Consider the following 19,492-nt stretch of genomic DNA (forward strand, 5'->3'; position numbering starts at 1 on the left):
AGAATAGTGAATCTTTTTCAGAAGGTTCTCAATTTACTTTGCCCAGATCCATCAGAGGAATCACTATCCATGGCAGCTATAGCTTACAAAATGTATTTCTTAAATAACAAGACTTTAAAATCGAAATGACTCCTTGATCCATGGGCTACAGAATGGATGTTGTGTTAGCAGGAATGAAAACAGCATTCATCTCCTTGTACATCTGCACCAGAGCTCTTGAGTGACCAGGTGCATTGTCACTGAGTAGTAGTATTTTGAAAAGAATCTTTTTTTCTGAGCAGTAGGTCTCAACAGTTAGGCTTAAAATAGTCAATGAACCATGCTGTGAACAGATGTGCTGTCATCCCAGCTTATTGTTCCATTTATAGACCACGGGCAGAGTAGATTTAGGATTAGTTCTTAAGGGCGCTAGGATTTTTGGAAGGTAAATGAGCACTGGCTTCAATTCAAAGTCCCCTAACTATCCCCTAACAAGAGAGTCAGCCTGTCCTTTGAAACTTTGAATCCAGGCATTGATTTCTCCTCTCTAGCTGCGAAGGTCCTAGATGGCATCTTCTTCCAATAGAAGGCTGTTCCATACACATTGAAAATCTGTTGTTTAGCGTATCAAACGTCATCAATGATTTTAACTAGATCTTCTGGATAACTTGCTGCAGCTTTTACATCAGCACTTGCTGCTTCACCTTGCACTTGTATGTTATACACATGGTTTCTTTCCTTAAACCTCATGAACCAACCTGTGCTAGCTTCCAACTTTTCTTCTGCAGCTTTCCTACCTCTCTCAGCCTTCATAGAATTGAAAAGAATTAGGGCCTTTGCTCTGGATGAGGCTTTGGTTTAAAGGAATGTTGTGGCTGGTTTGATTTTTCTATCTATATCACTAAAACTTTGTCCTTATCAGCAATAATGCTATTTTGCTTTCTTATCATTCAAGTGTTCACTGGAGTAGCACTTTTAATTTCTTTCAAGAACTTTTCCTTTGGGCCAGGGCAGTGGCTCATGCTTGTAATCGTAGCACTCTGGGAGACAGAGTCTTGCTTGAGCTTAGGAGTTTGAGACCAGCCTGAGGAAGAGTGAGGCCCTGACTCTATGAAAAAGAAAGAAAGAAAAATATCCAGCCAGGCATTGTGGTGCGTGCCTATAGTCCCAGCTATCCAGGAGGCTGAGGCAGAAGGATTGCTTAGAGCCCAGGAGTTGGAGGTTGCTGTGAGCTACAGTGACTCTATTGTACTCTACCCAGGGCAACACAGTGAGAGTCTGTCTCAACAAAAACAAACAAGGCAACTAACTGAGCATGCCCCTCACAATCCCCCACCCCTTTATATTCTGCAAAAAACAAAAGAACTTTTCCTTTGTATTCACAACTTGGCTAACTGTTTGGCACAAGAGACCTATTAATAGCTTACAGCCCAGCTCAGCTTTCCACATGTCTTCCTCACTAAACTTAATCATCTCTAGCTTTTGAGAGACATGTGACTCTTCCTCTCACTTGAACACTTAGAGGCTATTGTAGGATTATTAATTGGTCTATATTGTTGTGTCTCAGGGAATAGAGAGGCCAAAGGAGAGGAAGAGAGATGGGGAATGGTCAGTTGGTAGAGATGTCAGAACACATGCAACATTTATCGGTTACGTTTGCTGTCTTATATGGGTATGGTTTGTGATGCCCCTAAACAATTACATTGGGAACATTAAATATTGCCGATCGCAGATCACCATAACATATAATAATAATGAAAAAGTTTGAGATATTGTAAGAATCACTAAAATGAGTGATAGATACACAAAGCGAGCTCATAATGTTGGAAAAATGGTGCTGATAGACTTGTTCGCTGCAGGGTTGCCACAAACCTTCAGTTTATAAAAACATAGTGTCTGTGAAATGCAGTAAAACAAGATATGTCTATGTATCTTCTGTTTATCTTATTGTTGTTCCCTGTAGGTGATGAATTGTTTTGGGGGTGTTGCTTTCAAGATTTTGTTTTTGTCTTTGTCTTTCAGTGGTTTCATTACATATCTCCTCATTTTTTATTTTTTGTCTTTTTACTCTCTTTTCTTTGGATCAGATAATTTTTATTCATCTGTCTTTAAATTCAATGATTTTTCTGTTATCTCATAGCTGCTATTAAGCCCATTTAGGGAATTTTTCATTTTAGTTATGGTACTTTTCAACTCTGTCATCTTCATTTGGTTAATTTTTATAGTTTCTGTTTGTTTATTAATAGTTATTGTCATCTTAACCTTTAAACACAGTTTCCATTAATCTTTTTGAGTCCTTGTATTTCTTTTTTTTAATTTCAGAGTATTACGAGCATATAAATGTTTTTTAATTATTATTTCAGAATATTATGGGGGTACAAATGCTTTGGTTATACATATATTGCCTTTGCACCACTAAGTCAGAACTACAAGCATGTCCAACCCCCAGACATCATGCACCATACCCATTAGGTATAAATTTACTCATCCCTTCCCACCTGCCCAATGCCCTATGAATGTTACTTCCATATATGCATGTAAATGTTGATCAATTAGTACCAATTTAATGTGAGTACATGTGGTGCTTATTTTTCCATTCTTGTGATACTTCACCTGGAAGAATGGGCTCCAGCTTTATCCAGGATAGTACAAGGGATATTAGTTCATCATTTTTTATGGCTGAGTATACTCCGTGGTATACATATACCACATTTTATTAATTCATTCAAGTATTGATGGACACTTGGGTTGTTTCCACATCTTTGCAATTGTGAATTGTGCTGCAGTGAACATCCTAGTACAGGTGTCTTTTTTATAGAATGTCTTTTTTTCCTTTGGGTAAATACCTAGTAGTAGAATTGCTAAATCAACTGGTAGTTCTACTTTGAGTTCCTTGAGGTATCTCCATATTAATTTCCATAGAAGTTGTACCAGTTTGCAGTCCCACCAGCAGTGTATGAGTGTTCCTATCTCTTCACATCCATGCCAACATTTGTTGTTTTGGGATTTTTAAATAAAAGCCATTCTCAGTGGAGTTAAGTGATATCTCATTGTGGTTTTGATTTGAATTTTCCTGATGATTAGAGATGTTGAGCATTTTTTCATATGTTTGTTGGCCATTAGTCTGTCTTCTTTTGAAAAGTTTCTGTTTTGTCCTTTGCCCACTTTTTAATGGGGTTATTTGATTTTTTCTTGTTGATTTTTCTGAGTTCTGTGTAGATTCTAGTTATCAGCCCTTTATCGGATGGGTAGTATGAGAATATTTTCTGCCATTCTGTGGACCGTCTATTTGCTCTAGTGACAGTTTATTTGGCTTATGCAGAAGCTTTTTAATTTGATCAGTTCCCATTTATTTATTTTTGTTGTTGCTATGATTGCCTTTGGGTTATTCTTCATAAACTCTTCCCGTAGGCTGATGTCTATAAGAGTTTTCCCAACATTTTCTTCTACAATTCTTAGGGTTTTATGCCTTAGGTTTAAGTCTGTTACCCATCGTGAGTTGATTTTGGTGAGAGGTGAGAGGTGTGGATCCTGTTTCATTCTTCTACATGTGGCTATCCAGTTTTCCCAGTACCCTTTATTGAATAAGGATTCTTTTCCCCAGTGTATGTTTTTGTATGCTTTGTCAAAGATTAGATGTCTGTGTGAGGATGGTTTTATATCTGGGTTCTCTGTTTGGTTCCACTGGTCAATGTCCCTGTTCTTGTGTCAGTACCAAGCTGTTTTTGTTACTATAGGCTTATAGTATAGCTTAAAGTCTGGTAAATTGATGTGTCCCAATTTGTTCTTTTTGCTGATTTTTTGATCATATTTATAATAGCTTCTTTGAAGCTTTTGTCTGCTAAATCCAACATGTGGGCCCATTTGAAGTGAGCTCATATTGGCTGCTATTTTTTCTGAGCCTTGGTCAGACTTTCTTGTTCCTTTACATGTCTCATAATAGACATAGTACAAAATGGAAATACAGATAGTATGTAAATAAAAAATGGAACAAAAACCCTGATTGCATATGTGGAAAACAAGTTTTTTATAACTTTTCAGTAATCATAATTGATGGTGGTATTATTAGTATAGTTATTCTGAAACTTTCTTGTATAACATGCAATAAAGCAACTGAATAGTTATAGAATAGTCTAATATTCCCTGTGTCCTTAAGAACCAGAATTTTAAGTAGTCTAGGGAAAACTACAGTCCTGAATTTGAATGATTGAATTGGAAATAACAGTATGAAATCTGAGGTATTTGTGTGTGTATGGATAAATGGATATGTGTGTACGTGTGTGTATATATCCACACATATATATGTGTTGGGAGGAGATATTCTAGTCATGGTGACTGATCCATTAGCAATGAACAGGCCTAGCTCCTAGATTGTGATCTTTAAATATCACATTCCAATAAAAGAAACCTCATTCCAGTTCTGGGACAGGAAATGTGTAAGATGAGCCTGGAACATCTGTACATACATCTAGATAGTGAGGAAACTATCAAAGACTTCTACGTCATTTTAAAAGGACTCAAGTCAAATATGGGACAATTTGAATTTTCAAGAAGGATAAAAATTGCAGTAGATTCATCAAATATGTTGAAATTCATGAGTTCTAATTCAGTATCTTGAAAGGTAAGCAAATGAATGGAAAGAATCAAGCATTTTACTGTATGTACTAAGCCACTGGAAAGCCAAATATTAGATGAAGGGAAACATCTCTTTATAAAATTATTCCAGGTAATTAACGAGAATATAGTGAGAGAATTAGAATCTCATCATTTAGGAAATTGATGCATCTAAGCACTGAGCATCAAGGGCTGCTAACATCAAAACAGGAGCACACCACTGCTAAAATCTCGCCAGAGGGACTGAACCTGAATTGATCAAGCCTTGGGATCCAGCTGCCAAATTACAGGGAATACAGAGAACAGATGGATATTTTGAACTGTACCATGAGTGTGCAGTTTTCTAGACAATGGGAAACTCTGTAGGTCAAACAGTTCAGATTCTTTAGCAGATTAATTATAAGGAAAATAAAGAGGTTTACCCGTAATAATTAAAAATAATAAAAAAAGAAGAAGAAGGTGGGGAATATATACAGTAAGAGAGATTTTAAAGAGTCATCAAATTAAAAAAATGGGTATAACTAAACTACAGTGTAGGGATGCATACTTGAGTAATGAAGCAATTACTAGAAAAGTCAGGGTGGTTGTTACTTTTGGATGGAAGGGCCTGTTAAATTGGGGTGTATGGCAGTGGTCTTTTTTTTTTTTTTTTAACTTGGGTGGTAGTCACAAGGATGTTTGCCTTCTAATAATCCCTAAGCCATCTATCTGTTTTATATGCCTTTCTGTATCTGTATTTTATGCAATAAAAAAGGTTAAAAAAGAAACGAGGATCCAATAAGAGGTGGGATAGGACAGTGCCCAGCAGTGGGTAGGGGAGGAGTCGTCCCTGCGTGGGAACCAAGAGCCCAGGCGTCAGGTCCTGGCTCAGCCACTCCCCCGTGGAGCTGTCGGGCTGGCCTCCCCCTTTTCCTCTCTGGGACTCAGTTTCCCTCTCTGTCAGTTGCAGGTAATGAACTCCTGCCTATCTCACTAGGTTTGTGGGAAAACCACGTGGAATAATGGGTTGGGGAATGGCACGGAACCAGAGGCGTCTCAGAAGATGGTGGCTGACATTTACTGAGCAGCGGTTGTATCTCATTTCATCCTTGCTGGGTCTCGTTCTCTCCTGCAGTGGGGACCCAGTCTCTGTCGCAAAGGAGCCCAGGGTGTTCCAGGGGACTTTCTTGATGAGAGAATACAATCATTTTAATTATCTTATCAGTGGTTTATTAGTAAATAGCAGCTCTTCTGGATGACTTAGAGTGGCTTGAAAATAGCTCATTCCCCTGAGCAAATTAAATAGTCTGCTCACAGATCATTTGCCCTGTGAATATACTTAGCAAAGCTTTTTTCTTAGAGACAGTGCGAGGGTAAGCCCGAGCTCACCATCTGAGTGTGTGTGAATTCGGACTGGGAAGAGAGGAATAAATGAGGGGTGACTTGCGGACAGACTCACTTATACACCATCACCGTCTTGTTGACGTTGGTCTCCTTCTCTGGCACCATCTTACTTCCAAGTTCTGTTTCTGCTGTGAAGCTCAGACCACTCGACAGAAACTCTCCTATCTCTTTGCCACCCACCCCCACGGGGAGGGGGGGCATGTGCTGCACCCCTTTCTTTGGAGCCTGGTATGTCCAGGTACAGGGACTTCCTCTGGCCTGTACTGCTCTCCTGCCTCCGTCTTGCGTTTCTTTTCCTCTTAGGAGTCAGTCCCATTGCCCAGTCTGTTTGCAAGCTTCTGCGGGACAGGGGTCATCTGCAACTTTTCTGGGTACTGGAATCAGATGGGGCCTGGGCTCAGATCTTTTGTTTGTGGCCCATATGATGATGAGCATGTTACCTGATATTTCTGAGCCTGTTTCCTCATGTATAAAATCACAATTGAGAAGAAAATTTTGACATAGTATATACTCAAAACTAGTTCTGATTTTGCATTGTTTTGTGGCTGCTTTTGGCTTTTTCCCAATACATGTTAGAATTAATATGTGGAATGAAGGGCCAGGTGGTGGGCAGTGGGAGGTAGCAGCTGGTTGGGGAGTGGGAGGACTGACATGTTTCTCAGCACCAAGTCAGGAGTTTCCCAGGTGCTGCCTCACTCAGGCGTTGGAAGAGGTACTAGGTCCATTTTATAGACGAGGAAAAGGCAAGGTGAAGCCTGCTGGCCACTTCTTCCCCTTCTCAGTGCATGCCTAGCACCTGTTTTTTTGTTTTGTTCTTTTTGAGACAGGCTCTCACTATCGCCGGCTAGAGTGTGTTGCTGTCATCATAGCTCACTGCAACCTCAAACTCCTGGGCTCAAGCAATCCTCCTGCCTTAGCCTCCCGTGTAGCTGAAACCACAGGTGCACGCCACCATGCCCAGCTAACTTTTCTTTCTTTCTTTTTTTTTTTGTCGAGACAGGATCTCACCCTTGCTCAGGCTCATCTCGAACTCCTCCCTCGGTCTCCCAAAGTGCTAGGATTATAGGCATGAGCCATGGCACCTGGCTACATCTGGTATTCGTTCCCTTTGCCATGTTTCAAAATGGTTCACATTCCATTCTCCCTTCCTGTCCTTCTTCTCATGATTACTTTCAACCTTTGCCCTTTTCTTCTTCTCCTTCCTCAACTTATGAGCCTTTCCCAGGCCCAAGCAAGTCATCTAGCCATGACTCACAAGGATGTGTGAAAATCCCACATGGCACCATGCTGCCTCTAACCGAGCAGTACTGCTTGGTTACCCCAGGAAAAATATTAGAGGCTTTTTAGTTACCAACTTAATGGCAAAGATCCTCCCTTCTCTGTTGTATTTACCTGGCCTGGTTTGAGCTGGAGCCCCGTAGGCGGGCAGGGCCTGATGGCACCACTGCCCTTTTCTCGTGATGTCTCTTCTCCCACCTTTGCCATCTGCTCGGCTCCTGAAGCCATTTGGACCCCTGTACACGTATAGCCGTTTTACCGCTGTACTTCTTTCAAAGGATTCCCTTGGATTTTTTTCTCACTTGTCGTAGCTTTGAAATGTCCCCAGAGTTATTTTGGAAATGCACTTCTCTTGTTTCCTGCTAATTGAAATGGAAGTGAACATAGCACTCTTATCCTTGCATTTGAACTTTCAGCTCAAGTCCTTGGGGTACATTTGGAAAGACTTTCCTCCCCTCGATGTCCTTTCTGCCTTTCTTCTCCACAGCCCAATTGCCTGGGCGAACATCATGGCCAAAACTTTGCCACTTAGAATTGATTAATGAAGTCATATTGTCAGCAGAACATTTCCACCTTCCAGATTGTCTTTGCTCTACACCTTCATTGACTTTTGCAGTGAACACTAAATTGGTCTAGTGCTCGTCCGTCTTCCATGCAGTTACGGAGCAGGCCCATGGGGCTCCAGCCCCTCCTGCTCTGCGTGACGTGCAGGTCTTCCAGCTAGGCGGGTCAGACCGTCCCCCTGTGCAAGTAAATCATGCTGTTGCTGAGCTTTTCTCTCTTCAGCTTTGTGTTATAGGCTCATCAAACTTTGGTAGTTCACCACCCAATTTCACATTTTTGAGTTTGGTCTGGCCCTTCTCAATTAATTCAGAACCATCTCCAAATGTTGGCTGTGCTGAGTGAGAGAGAACAGGAAAGATCCACTTGCCAGACACCACTGGCTCCCTCTACATCAGTGTTGCCTCTGTCCCTGTCCCTACTCCGCGGGCACCGGCACTCATAGGAGACGTCACCATCATCTTCCAGGAGAGCCCACGGAGCCCCAGAGGAAGAGTCTTTTACTGTCCTTGTCTGACATGAGTTGTTGTCTTTTGTCATTGTGGGCCAGACCTGGGAATTTAGTAGGGGGTCCCTGGGACATGGTAGGCTTTCAGTAAACAGCAGAGTGGACCAATGAGTCAAACTGGGGAGCATCTTTCTTTTTCCCCCTCAAAAATAAATGATTACGAAGAAGTAAAACAGATTTCCATGTGCTAGAAATTGGAAGGTAGATTCCAGAATTTGAAAAGTTTTTTGAACAATGTCAGAATTTTGAGGATAATAGGAGTAAGAATAGCAGATACTTAAAAAGCACTTCCCACGTGTGTTAACTTGTTTAATTCTTAGAACAAATCAACGAGGTGGGTATAGGTGTTATTTTCATTTTATAGGTTAGGAAACTGAGGCACACACACTTGCTCAAGATCAACAATTAGTAAGTGGCGAAGCCTGGATTTGAACCCACGTTGTCTGGCTCCAGAGTGCTTAACCACAGCTCTGTTTTTTCTCTTTAAGTATATAGATAGCTGTATGGATTCCCAGGTAGATACTTTGAAGGACAACCCTTCTCTGATAGGTAAATTCTGGTTAGTTTATTACAAGTATTGTTAGACCGAGGAGACCAAGTATGTGTTGGATACCGTTGGCCTTCTAGGGTTAAATGGACATCACTAAATACAAGCACATTTGTTAAGTGACTCACTGTTGCATTTGCTGTGTCTGACTTCTTTCCTGGTGCATAGTAGGCATGTTCACTCTTTTCTCTCTCTCTCTCTCTCTCAGATTGATACCCGTTGACTCATTCTAGAAAACCAGAAATATGCCGTGTATCTTCTAGGTCAACTGTTTTCAGTTCTCAGGCTTCAGACAGAAGATTGATACCCTTTGACTCATTCCCAGAGGTTGAAAGGAAGGACATGAGATGGGACAAGCCTTTCCATAGTCCGTATCTCCTCAGAGACTTGGGGTTTAGAGGAGTGGAAAGGGGCAGGCGGAGGGGCGGGTTGTTCTTCTGACTGAGCTCCCTTAGCAGTGTGCCGTTTTTCATTCGCGGGCCTTTTGTGCGCCGTGTTGAAGGACTTGTTTACTGACCGGTAAATACGAACTCCGAGAAGCCGCTCTCTGCGACTCACCTGACCTCGTGTCCCTGGTGCCTGACACACTGCCTGGCGCACAGTCCTCCCCGGTGTACTACCGTTTGCTGCCTGGCCGGCTGACCAAATGTATAATTTACTCCACGCTGGTCACGAGGAAGCCTCAGTTGCTGAGGTAGTCCAAAAAATGTTGTTAAGCCTAGTACAACTCTCATTAGGTTTGAAATGAGACGTCCGGAAGCTTCGCCTGCTTGTTCGCATCCCAGCGTGGACGGTTGTCACACCCTCCGTCACTGTGTCTAGGCTGCAGCTGGCTCGCTCCGCTGCTCAGAGAGAGTCCTTTGCTAACGAGGCCAAGGTTGTGGGTTTGATCCCTGGCCCCGACTGCAGCGAGCCATCTGTCTTCACAGAGGCCTGTCACTGGATACGAGGGAGGGGTGCGTGCAGGGGAGAAGCTGGAGTCCGTTCCGGGAAAGACAGCTCCCTGACAGCTGGCCAGAGCGCCCTTTCAGGCTGTGAGGGATGTCTTTTTCTTCTCCTACTTTCCAGCTCTGGATATCTGGTTTTTATTTCAGATGTTTTCAAAATAGGTGATCCTGAGGGTTACGTAAATAAAAGGGAAGCCATTCTGAAGCCTGAGAACTGAAGACAGTTGACCTAGCAGATACACGGCATATTTCTGGTTTCCTAGGGTTACAGGTGTTGACAATATCCAGAATCCTGATGGGATGTATTTCATAATGTAAGAAGTAGCTTCTGGTCCACTTTGTAATCAAGAAAACTCTTTTCAGCGAGGAGGATGGGGAAAGGGATTTTAGAATATAAGATTATGTTCAATCTTTTCTTTCTTTTTGGGGTACTTTTTAAGTGGCTCTGCGAACAAGGAGAGGAGGGTAAAAAGAGGGCTTTTGCTCTCAAGATGATTGCAGTTTGGCTGGCGGTGCAGTAAGTGCTGTCTAGGCTGCAAATGCATACAGAGCTGTGGGAGCACCCAGGAAGCAGTGCCTGTCTCTTCCTGTGGGAGCTAGGAAAAGTTTCCCAAGGCTGGGCTTGGTCCTGGGTCTTGAAGCTTGCCTTAGAATTCCCTGGGACCCTTCGGACAGAGAGGAGTGTATGTGAAGGCACAAGGGCAGGGAAGTTTTCCTGAAATGCCTGGAAATTTTTTTTAAAAACCTCAAAATCCTCATTATCCACACAGCTCTTGAGTACTGCTCCCCAGGTCACGCTACAAGGAAAGCCCTGAGGGTGTATGAGACATCTCGCAGGTAGGAGAGTGCCAGGCCTTGCTGCCTGCTGGTCCCTGCTCAGGGAGAAAGGAGACAAGAAATAGGTGGGAAATATATCCCCTTGTGGTCTTGGTTCATTCAGCTCACGATGGCTCTGACTTTTACTCACTCAACACATATTTATCGAACACTTCTATATGCCAAGCTCTATTTGAGAACCTTGGATCATGTCAGTGAGAAAAACCAAGGTCTCAGTCTTGGAGGCGCACACATTGTTGTGGGGGACGTGAATCCATCTGAGCTCCCTAAAGCAGGGAGGGCACCCCCAGTTCACCAGTGCATCCTCAGGGACCAGCTTGGACCCTGATAGGAAATATTGCTCAATAATTGTTGAAATAGCCTATTGCTTAACAGTTTCATAAGTCCTTGATGGTAAGAAAAAACTCGGAAAAAGGCAAATGATTTCTTTGCTGTAAGAGATCTGTTGTGTTAACGTGTAATTGATCTTTAGTTACAAAATTCTTAGTCACAGAGGAGAAAAATACTGAATATACTCTAGCAGGGGAACTTTTCCCTCATTACCCAAGAACTTGACATCCACTAGAAAAAGTCTTTTATTCACATCACTAATGTGATGTTTGCATGATAATGACAGGCCATACTGAATTTAAGTGTTTTACTGGCCCGGGTCAAACTTTGAGGTCAGAAGATAATTTGGAAGGACAAGTTAAAGGGAGGAATTGTCTCTTCCCACCCAGCTCCCAAGAAATGAAAGGAGAAATGAAAAAACGTATTGTGCTGGCATTGAAGTTCCACCCCTCACTAGCTGAAATGGTTCCCAAGTCCCAAGTGTCTCCCAGCCTTGGTTTTCCATTTTGATTTTGGAGCTCAGGCTTCCTTCCCGTATACATTTCCCCGTTGGTTTGATAGTACAGAGGGACAGGTGACAATATGAAAGAGCTGAGAATGTTGTTCAGAGTTGTCAAACAGAACAGGACAAAACCAGGCACTGCTGGGAGCTTGCAGGCAGGAGTGTACATTTCCGAGCCCAGCCTAGGGCGGGAGGGAGAACAGGAGGGAGGGTCAGGAAGGAGGGCAAGTGCTGGAGCATCAGTGCCCTCCCTGGGTGTCCTGACCGCCCGTGGGGGCCAGCACTGAGTCTCAGGAGGTCATGCTTTTGTGCTGACCTAAGGGCCAGCAAAGAAGCCTTGGTGAGGAGAAGGTTCAGCAGCAGGAGGATGAAAAGAAAAGGGAAGAGAGAAGAAAAAATGGAAGTAGGTCAAGGGAAGAGCAGAATTTGTCCCTGTGAAAAGTGGTAGGCTTTCCTGCCAGAGGGGAGACAGGATCTGAACAAGACCAAGGCTGTGGGACCCTGGCCTGAGCTCTCCCTGCTGGGTTGGGGACAGACAGTGCAATTCGTGAGCGAAAGCAGGGTTTGCCTGCCTGACAGGTTGAAGGAGCAGCTGGTGCTCCGGGGGCTTGGGGGCCCTTTGCTCCTTGGTAATAGCGGAGCTGTTGGGATCCATTCCACGTGGAGAGCAATGCACCCAGCTCAGGAAGCTTGCCAAAGCAAAGGTAGGAGATGAACCCCAAGTTCTGACAGCTTGCCAGAGTGCCCGCTGCTCAAATGCTGGCAAGAACATTTGTTTTGAGAATAGTTTACCATAATGAATTCTGACATCATTGCACTGTCTCAGTCAAGGGTGTTGAAATGGAATAAATGACCTAATGTCAAGGGTCTGTGGAAACCCTCAAAACCAGGGAGATTCCCTTGGCTCTCTTGTCTTCATTTTGGAGCAGGGGATTTTAAGCAACAGTTCACGTTAGATATTTAATGGATCTCAACATGTTAAGAATAAATACAGATTAGAGATATGAAGGCAATCGTGGGTTTTGTTTACTTCCCCCAAATTGGGTTATCTCACAGCATTTGGAATATAATTCATGCAAATTCACTTCCATTTTTCGTTCCTTTCTATCATGATTATCCATGTAGCTTAAAACAAAATTTTTTTCCTGCTCTCATAGTAACAGTGGAAGTGATTAGTTGGATAACATTATGTGATTAAAAAAGGTTTGATTCGTATAGGACTTGCTGAGAATTGTATGTTTTTGCATTGGGGACGCCTTAAAATGTGCAGTCTTTCACCCCCAGTCCTTTCCTTGCTGTCAGGTTGTCTGTGGTTGGGCGGGATCAGCACACAGCTGTCCTTCCCTGGGCCACCGTCATTTGAATAGGCCACAGCCTCGGGCCTTCTCCGTCTACGGTTATTGTGGACTCTTTGTTTACAAGCAGGATTCTTCCCAGCTTGGAGAAGAATTTGATTTTGAATCCTAAACTCTTTCCAAGAATAAACTGTAAACAGTTTGACAAAAACTCACATTGGCTTCAAAGGCTGAATTGGAAATACGCACCCAGTTGCGGGTTTTGCCTCATCGTGTGGCTCCTTCGGTCAGGAAGACTTACTTCCTCTGTTTCTCCACCAGAGGGCCCCAGTCCTGCATGGGAGAAACCATCGTGCGCCTTAAAGGCGAACTGAATTTCTGTATCCATCCTTTCTTTAGGCTGCCGAGGGCATTACCCTCAGACACTGGGCTTCACCTGGGCCAGTGGATTTGCTTTCCCGTTTTGAACCAGTGTCTAGGAGTATCTCACTAGCTGTCATCCCTGGAGCACACAGAATTGATGTTATAAATATATTAGGTAATTTGCATATTAATGGTGCAAAGCACAGACCGGAGCTCTTGGATTCGTATTTTGTTCTTTCCTCTAGAGTTACACTTCTGTTTTCAAGCTCTCATTTACCCAGGAAGGTAATAGAATATGGTAGAAAGCTCCCAGCTCACCCTGTCACTGGGTTTGTGAACCTGAGCAAGCCCTTTCACTTCTGTGTCATAATAGACCAGCTTGTGTTGGATCGTTTATAGCTAGAAAATTCTGTGCTTCTATAACTAAGTAGCTCGTTCTGCAGGGAGGGCTTAGGAGGCATTCTGAATGACCAATTCTTATTTGTAGCCTTCCCCCGGGGTATAATGTTTAGATTTGATACTGCTTATTCAAGGCCTAATTTTCACCCTAGTAAATCATCCCTTTCTAGGAGGGTCTTCAATTATGTTTCCTCGGCCAAACGCTTATTTCATACAGTGCAAAGTATGAGTGTGAAAAATAAACATGGAAAAGAAAATAACTTTCCTTTTGTACATAGTAGGAGCTTAATTAGTGATTCTGGAATAAAATTAGACTACCATATCCATACCCATGCCTTTTATAGCTGGAGCTATTTCCTTCCCTCCGTGTTACTTAAGAGAACTAAGCTTTAGTCCAAAGCAAATGCACTTTGTTGCCTGTGAATATGGATTGCATAAAAGCAAATGAAGGAGAAAGCAGAGTAGATTGCTTGTCCTAGGGCCTGTTTACCTAATTTTTATTCATGTCCCCGTTAGATTTCCTTTAGTGCTGCTTGGAGTCCTGAGCACAAGCTTGTCTTTTTATGCCGCCATAAAGCTTCTGATCTGATATAATCTGATATGTGTGGGTGAGAGGAATACGGGAGTATTTATATACCTATGCCAATAAACCATTATCTTAAAGTTCTCAGGCCATTCTTGTGAATGAGAGCCCTGGGATGTTGTGTAGATATAAGATACGAATTAATAGCCCTCATGAGTGCTTGTAACTTACAGAACCCACATTCAGCTTGATTTAATGCCTTAGCATGATTTGAAATGTCATCCAAGAAGAGAGCCAAATACCTAGAGCATCTGCCACAGCCTGCAGAGGCTGACAGGTTTGCACCGGCTGACCTGCTCTGTGGCTTTTTGGAAAGACGAGATGTGTTCTAATGAGCAGGTTATAAATATCACCAAGTTATGTCATAGGTGGTAGCAGCGCTCAATGTAAAGGGACCAGCAGGAAAGTGTTCCCAGCTGAACCAGCCGGGCAGTTTTCAGAGAGGACAACAAGTGGGGCTTGAATATATTGACCAGGATGTTACTACAGAATTATTTGTGCCTTAACGAAATACGTCACTCAAACATGCCTCCGTGGGGTGTTTGGGGCAGTGAGGTGAGATGTGTTCTCATCACGCTCAGGGAGATGGGCTTCCAGTCGTCACACTCACTCGCAAAACAGACCTCTGACCCGCTGCTTCCTGTTGTCAGTCCAGGGTTCAGAGAAATTGGTTTGATGAATTTACTGGACAGTGGTTTTTATGTTCTCAAAGATGCAGAGTCGTCGCTTGGTGGAGTCCGTGATTTTTTTATACCTTTTATCTTTGTCCTGCCCATAAAAATTGCAACAAGAAGCCTTTCCCCACATTACACACAGTGCCTTGCTGATATTCCTGTACTCTTTTACCTGGGGTTGCCACTTACCTTTTAAATGAAAATGTAGATTTCACCCCCACTCTGCAGAGCCATTCTAAGTTTGAAGGTAGACTCTTGTAAGAGGTCTTGATTTTTTTTTTTTTATTGGCTTCAGAACTGATTGTCAGATTTTTATTTTCTGGAGAAAATTTGGTGGGGGTTAGAAAGCACAAAAGACCATCAATCTTAGGTCATGTTTGGTCAGAGTTGACCAAAGAGGGATCAACCTGTGCAGAATAACTGTTTGCTTAAAATCCATCCAACAGATTTTAGGTAGACAAAATGCGTTGAAATATGCATATAAAATATTTAATGTCAATACGTGTCAGATAGAAACTCTGTCAAATTCTGTGTGCACACAGGAACTTGACAAGAGGAGTCGGAAGGTTTAGAGAGCTTCTCAGAGCAGTTGAAACGAGAACAACTCAAAACCTGCGAATGGTAAGTGTGACCAGTGACTTGTTTGAGGCCAGCACAGTGCTTGTCTCATCTATGTTTACATTTGTATGTTTTTATATTAATATATAAATAGTAATTAACCCATTTAAAGCATACGATTTAATGGTTTTTAACATATGCACAGAGTTGTTTAGCTATCACTAATATTTAACTTCAGGACATTTTTATCAAAAGAAGCTATACTTATTAGTCGTCACTCCTCATTTTCCCCTTCCTCTAGCCCCTGGCAGCTGCTGACTTATTTAATACTTTCTGTTTCTATGGATTTGCCTGCTTTTGACATTTTATATAAATGGAATTATGTCATATGTGGTCTTTTTGTGGCTTCCTTCACTTTTCACGATGCTTTCAAGATTTCTCCATGTTGCAGCATGTATCAGTATTTCTTTCATTTTTATTGCCAAATAATATTCCATTGTGTGGATATATCACATTGACTTATCCATTCATCAGTTGATGGACATTGGGTTGTTTCCACTTTGGGGTTATCACAAATAATGTTCTTATGAATGTTCAAGTACAAGTTTTTATGTGGACATACGTGTTCTTTTCTCTTGGATGTGTACCTAGAAGTGGAGTTACTAGGTCATATGGTGACTCTGTGCTTAACATGTTGAGGAACTGCCAGACTGTTTTCCAAAGTGGCTGCACCATCTTACACCACCAGCAATTCCGAAGGTTCCAATTCCTTCACATCCTTGCCAACACTTGTTATCTTTTTAGTTGTAGCCATCCTGGTGGGCATGCAGTGATATCCCAGTGTGGTTTTGATTTGCCCTTTCCTGATGGCTAATGATGTTGAGTATCTTTTCATGTGCTTGTCGGCAGTGCTCTCTTCTGAAACCTAAGGAGTGCAGCCTGTGGGGCAGGTAAACTGTGGCCCTCCTGGATGCCAGTGTGTGGACGGGATTGGCTATATGCTTATGATTCATACCAAAACCCACACAGAGCAATGCAGATTAGATCCTGATGGGAACTAGTTGTTTGGCCAATGATGTTGACTATAAAACTTAGAAAACAAATCCCGTTGACTTGAAATCTCTCTCTTCCTTTTTAATCCTTTCCCTTTCCTGTCGAAGCAGGTTCATTAATTATACCTCTGCAGCTTACCATGTAGAGCCATAACCATTTGGTATTTGGGTGAAGGCCTGGTGCTTATTAGAAGCTAAGCAAATGTCACATGTCACAATTGATGTAGCCACCCCCATGTAAGATTGCGATTTCTTTTGTCTTTTGTCATCCATGCTGTTGTCCTCCCTTTATCATCAATCATTTAAATGCTGTGGGAAATTATTCAGCTGGGCAAGGCCAAGAGATTCATGTTACCAGGAAATGAAGGCATTAACTTCATTTGGTGTCTTCAGAGTTTTAGGAGATAGATGTACAAATTGTGGGGCCAGATAGCTAAGCAGTAGGCTTTGCTAGAATTATGGGAGTTGAGACAGTGTGAGCAACTTCACAGACACACACACACACACACACACACACATATACACCGCCCTACCACTAAGAACTCACTTGGCCCTTGATGTGATTTATAGGTATCTTAAAAAGTTCAAACAAAACATTTAGATTTTTAGGGTTCTTCAAGACAAAAGAACCTGCAAGAACATGGATAAAAATTGTTGCCTGCTGTCTTTTCTCTCAAATTGACCTACTCCCAGCATTTCATAAAACTTATCAACTGGTCAGTGTGAAGAGCTTCTTCCAAGATGCGGAAGCATGATGAAAGTAATGGATTGAATTGGCAGGTGCTTTCATCATTGTTTTAAAAGTACATTAAAAAGGCCAATCTTTAAAAATTGCTTAAATATAGAACATTTGTTCATATTGTTGACCCCCAAATATATATATTTGATTAAGGAAGTGAATGTTTTTCCCCATTAAAAGGTGTGAGTGCAGTAAATACACCTCAGGAATCTGCACACTGCTGACTTCAACATTATTTTACCAAATTAGAGAATATCCTCCATTATTGTCTAAGGTTTATAATTTTCAAATCAATAGATTTTAACTTTTAAAAATCCTGTGATGGCCAGGCTCGGTGGCTCATGCCTGTAATCCTAGCACTCTGGGAGGCCGAGGCGGGTGGATCGCTCAAGGTCAGGAGTTCAAAACCAGCCTGAGCAAGAGCGAGACCCTGTCTCTACTAAAAAATAGAAAGATATTCATTGGCCAACTAAAAATACATAGAAAAAATTATCCAGGCATGGTGGCACATATCTGTAGTCCCAGCTACTTGGGAGGCTGAGGTAGAAGGATCGCTTGAGCCCAGGAGTTTGAGGTTGCTGATGCCATGGCACTCTAGCCCGGGCAAAGAGTGAGACTCTGTCTCAAAAAAAAAAAAAAAGAAAAAAAGAAAAAAAATCCTATGAGGCAGGATTCTGAATAGAGATATGTTAGGAAGGAAGGGGAGGGGTTCGTGTCAATGTTTGTTTCTGACAAGGCTAGTGAAGAGGCCCCTGAAGAACGTCTGGGCAGACGGGAGCTGCTGACTGGTTAGTGTTAACAGGAGGGAAATGCTACCCACTTGTGTCGCACTGAGGTACAGGTGTGCCTTTTTGATCTCAGTTGATGATCTTCAAGTGACCTAAGTTAAACTGTTTCTGATTCCTTGAGTGCTTCACCAAAGATGTGCATCAGAATTATCTGAAGAACTTTGAACACATACATATCTCTATGCCTGGCCTTAGACGTTCCAACAGAGTAGGTATGGGACAGGGCTGAGAATATGTGTATTCTAAAGTTTCCACGTGTCATTCTTTCCCACCCTAGTTGAGATGCACTTTCTTGGTCTTATTCATTGGTGTCTGGGTTTACACTGGACATCAGAAAGCTTCTTCAGATAATGCCATTCATAAGACAGTGCTTCCAAATTGCAAATTTATGATCTTCTTATGAGATGGAAAAGTTGATTGGTATATTCTATCTGGACCATAGCAGAGAAGGATTAAAAAATACAGTAATTCTACCCCTAGGTATATACCCCAAAGAATTTAGAACAGGTGGTCAAACAAAAACTTGCATGCGAATGTTCATAGCAGCACATTTATGATAGCCAAAAGGTGGAAATCAAATATCTATGAACTGATGAATGGGTACAGAAAATGTGGTCTATCCATGCAATGGAGTATCGTTTAGCTATAAAAGGGAATCAAGTACCAATACATGCACAGTATGGATGAACCCAAAGGCATCATGCTGAGTAAAGGAAGCCAGTCACAAAAAGACCCATATTATATAATCCCATTTATACAAAATGTCCAAAATAGGCAAATCCATACACACAGAAGGCTTATTAGTTGTTCACAGAGTCTGGGAGGAAGTAGAATGGGGAATGGTTGCTTAAAGGGTATAGAGTTTTTTGGGGGGACTGATGAAAATGTTCTGGAACTAGATAGTGGTGATGGTTGTACAATATTGTGATTGTACCAAATGTCATTGGATTGTACACTTTAAAATGGTTAAACAGTTTCTGTTCATGTCCTTTGCCCACTTTTTAATGGGGTTGTTTGATTTTTTTTTTCTTGCTGATTTGCCTAAGGTTTCTTTTATAGATTCTAGTTATCAGCCCTTTATTGAATGTATAGTATGTAAATATTTTCTCCCATTCTGTAGGCTGTCTATTCACTCTAATGATTGTTTCCTTGGCTGTACAGATGCTTTTTAATTTGTTCAGGTCCCATTTATTTATTATTGTTGGTTGCTGTGATTGCTTTTGGGGTCTTGTTCATAAATTCTTTGCCAAGGCTGATGTCTATAAAAAATTTTCCAGCATTTTCTTCTAGAATTCTTATGATGTCATGCCTTAGGTTTAACTCGTTATCCATTTCAAAAGAAGATAGACTAATGGCCAAGAAACGTTTGGAAAATGTTCAACATCTCTAATCATCAGGGAAATGCCACCTGATAAATTAAAACCACAATGAGATATCACTTAACTCCAGTGAGAATAGCTTTTATTAAAAAGTCCCAAAACAGCCAATGTTGGCATGGTTGTGAAGAGATAGGAACACTCATACACTGTTGGTAGGACTGCAAACTAGTACAACC

General features: G+C 41.9%; 1 protein-coding gene across 3 annotated transcripts in view; it reads left to right on the forward strand.

Annotated features, from left to right (window-relative positions):
* Positions 1 to 19,492, forward strand: part of TTC7B (tetratricopeptide repeat domain 7B) — a 255,105-nt gene that overhangs the window by 97,090 nt on the left and 138,523 nt on the right. For all 3 annotated transcript variants that reach the window (XM_020285594.2, XM_020285596.2, XM_012773950.3), the window contains exon 6: positions 15,343 to 15,421. In XM_020285594.2, coding sequence (XP_020141183.1) covers positions 15,343 to 15,421 — 79 coding nt within the window. The remainder of the gene's footprint in view (positions 1 to 15,342; positions 15,422 to 19,492) is intronic.

The sequence above is a fragment of the Microcebus murinus genome, chromosome 6 (assembly GCF_040939455.1).
Source record: "Microcebus murinus isolate Inina chromosome 6, M.murinus_Inina_mat1.0, whole genome shotgun sequence".
Classification (NCBI taxonomy): Eukaryota; Metazoa; Chordata; class Mammalia; order Primates; family Cheirogaleidae; genus Microcebus; species Microcebus murinus.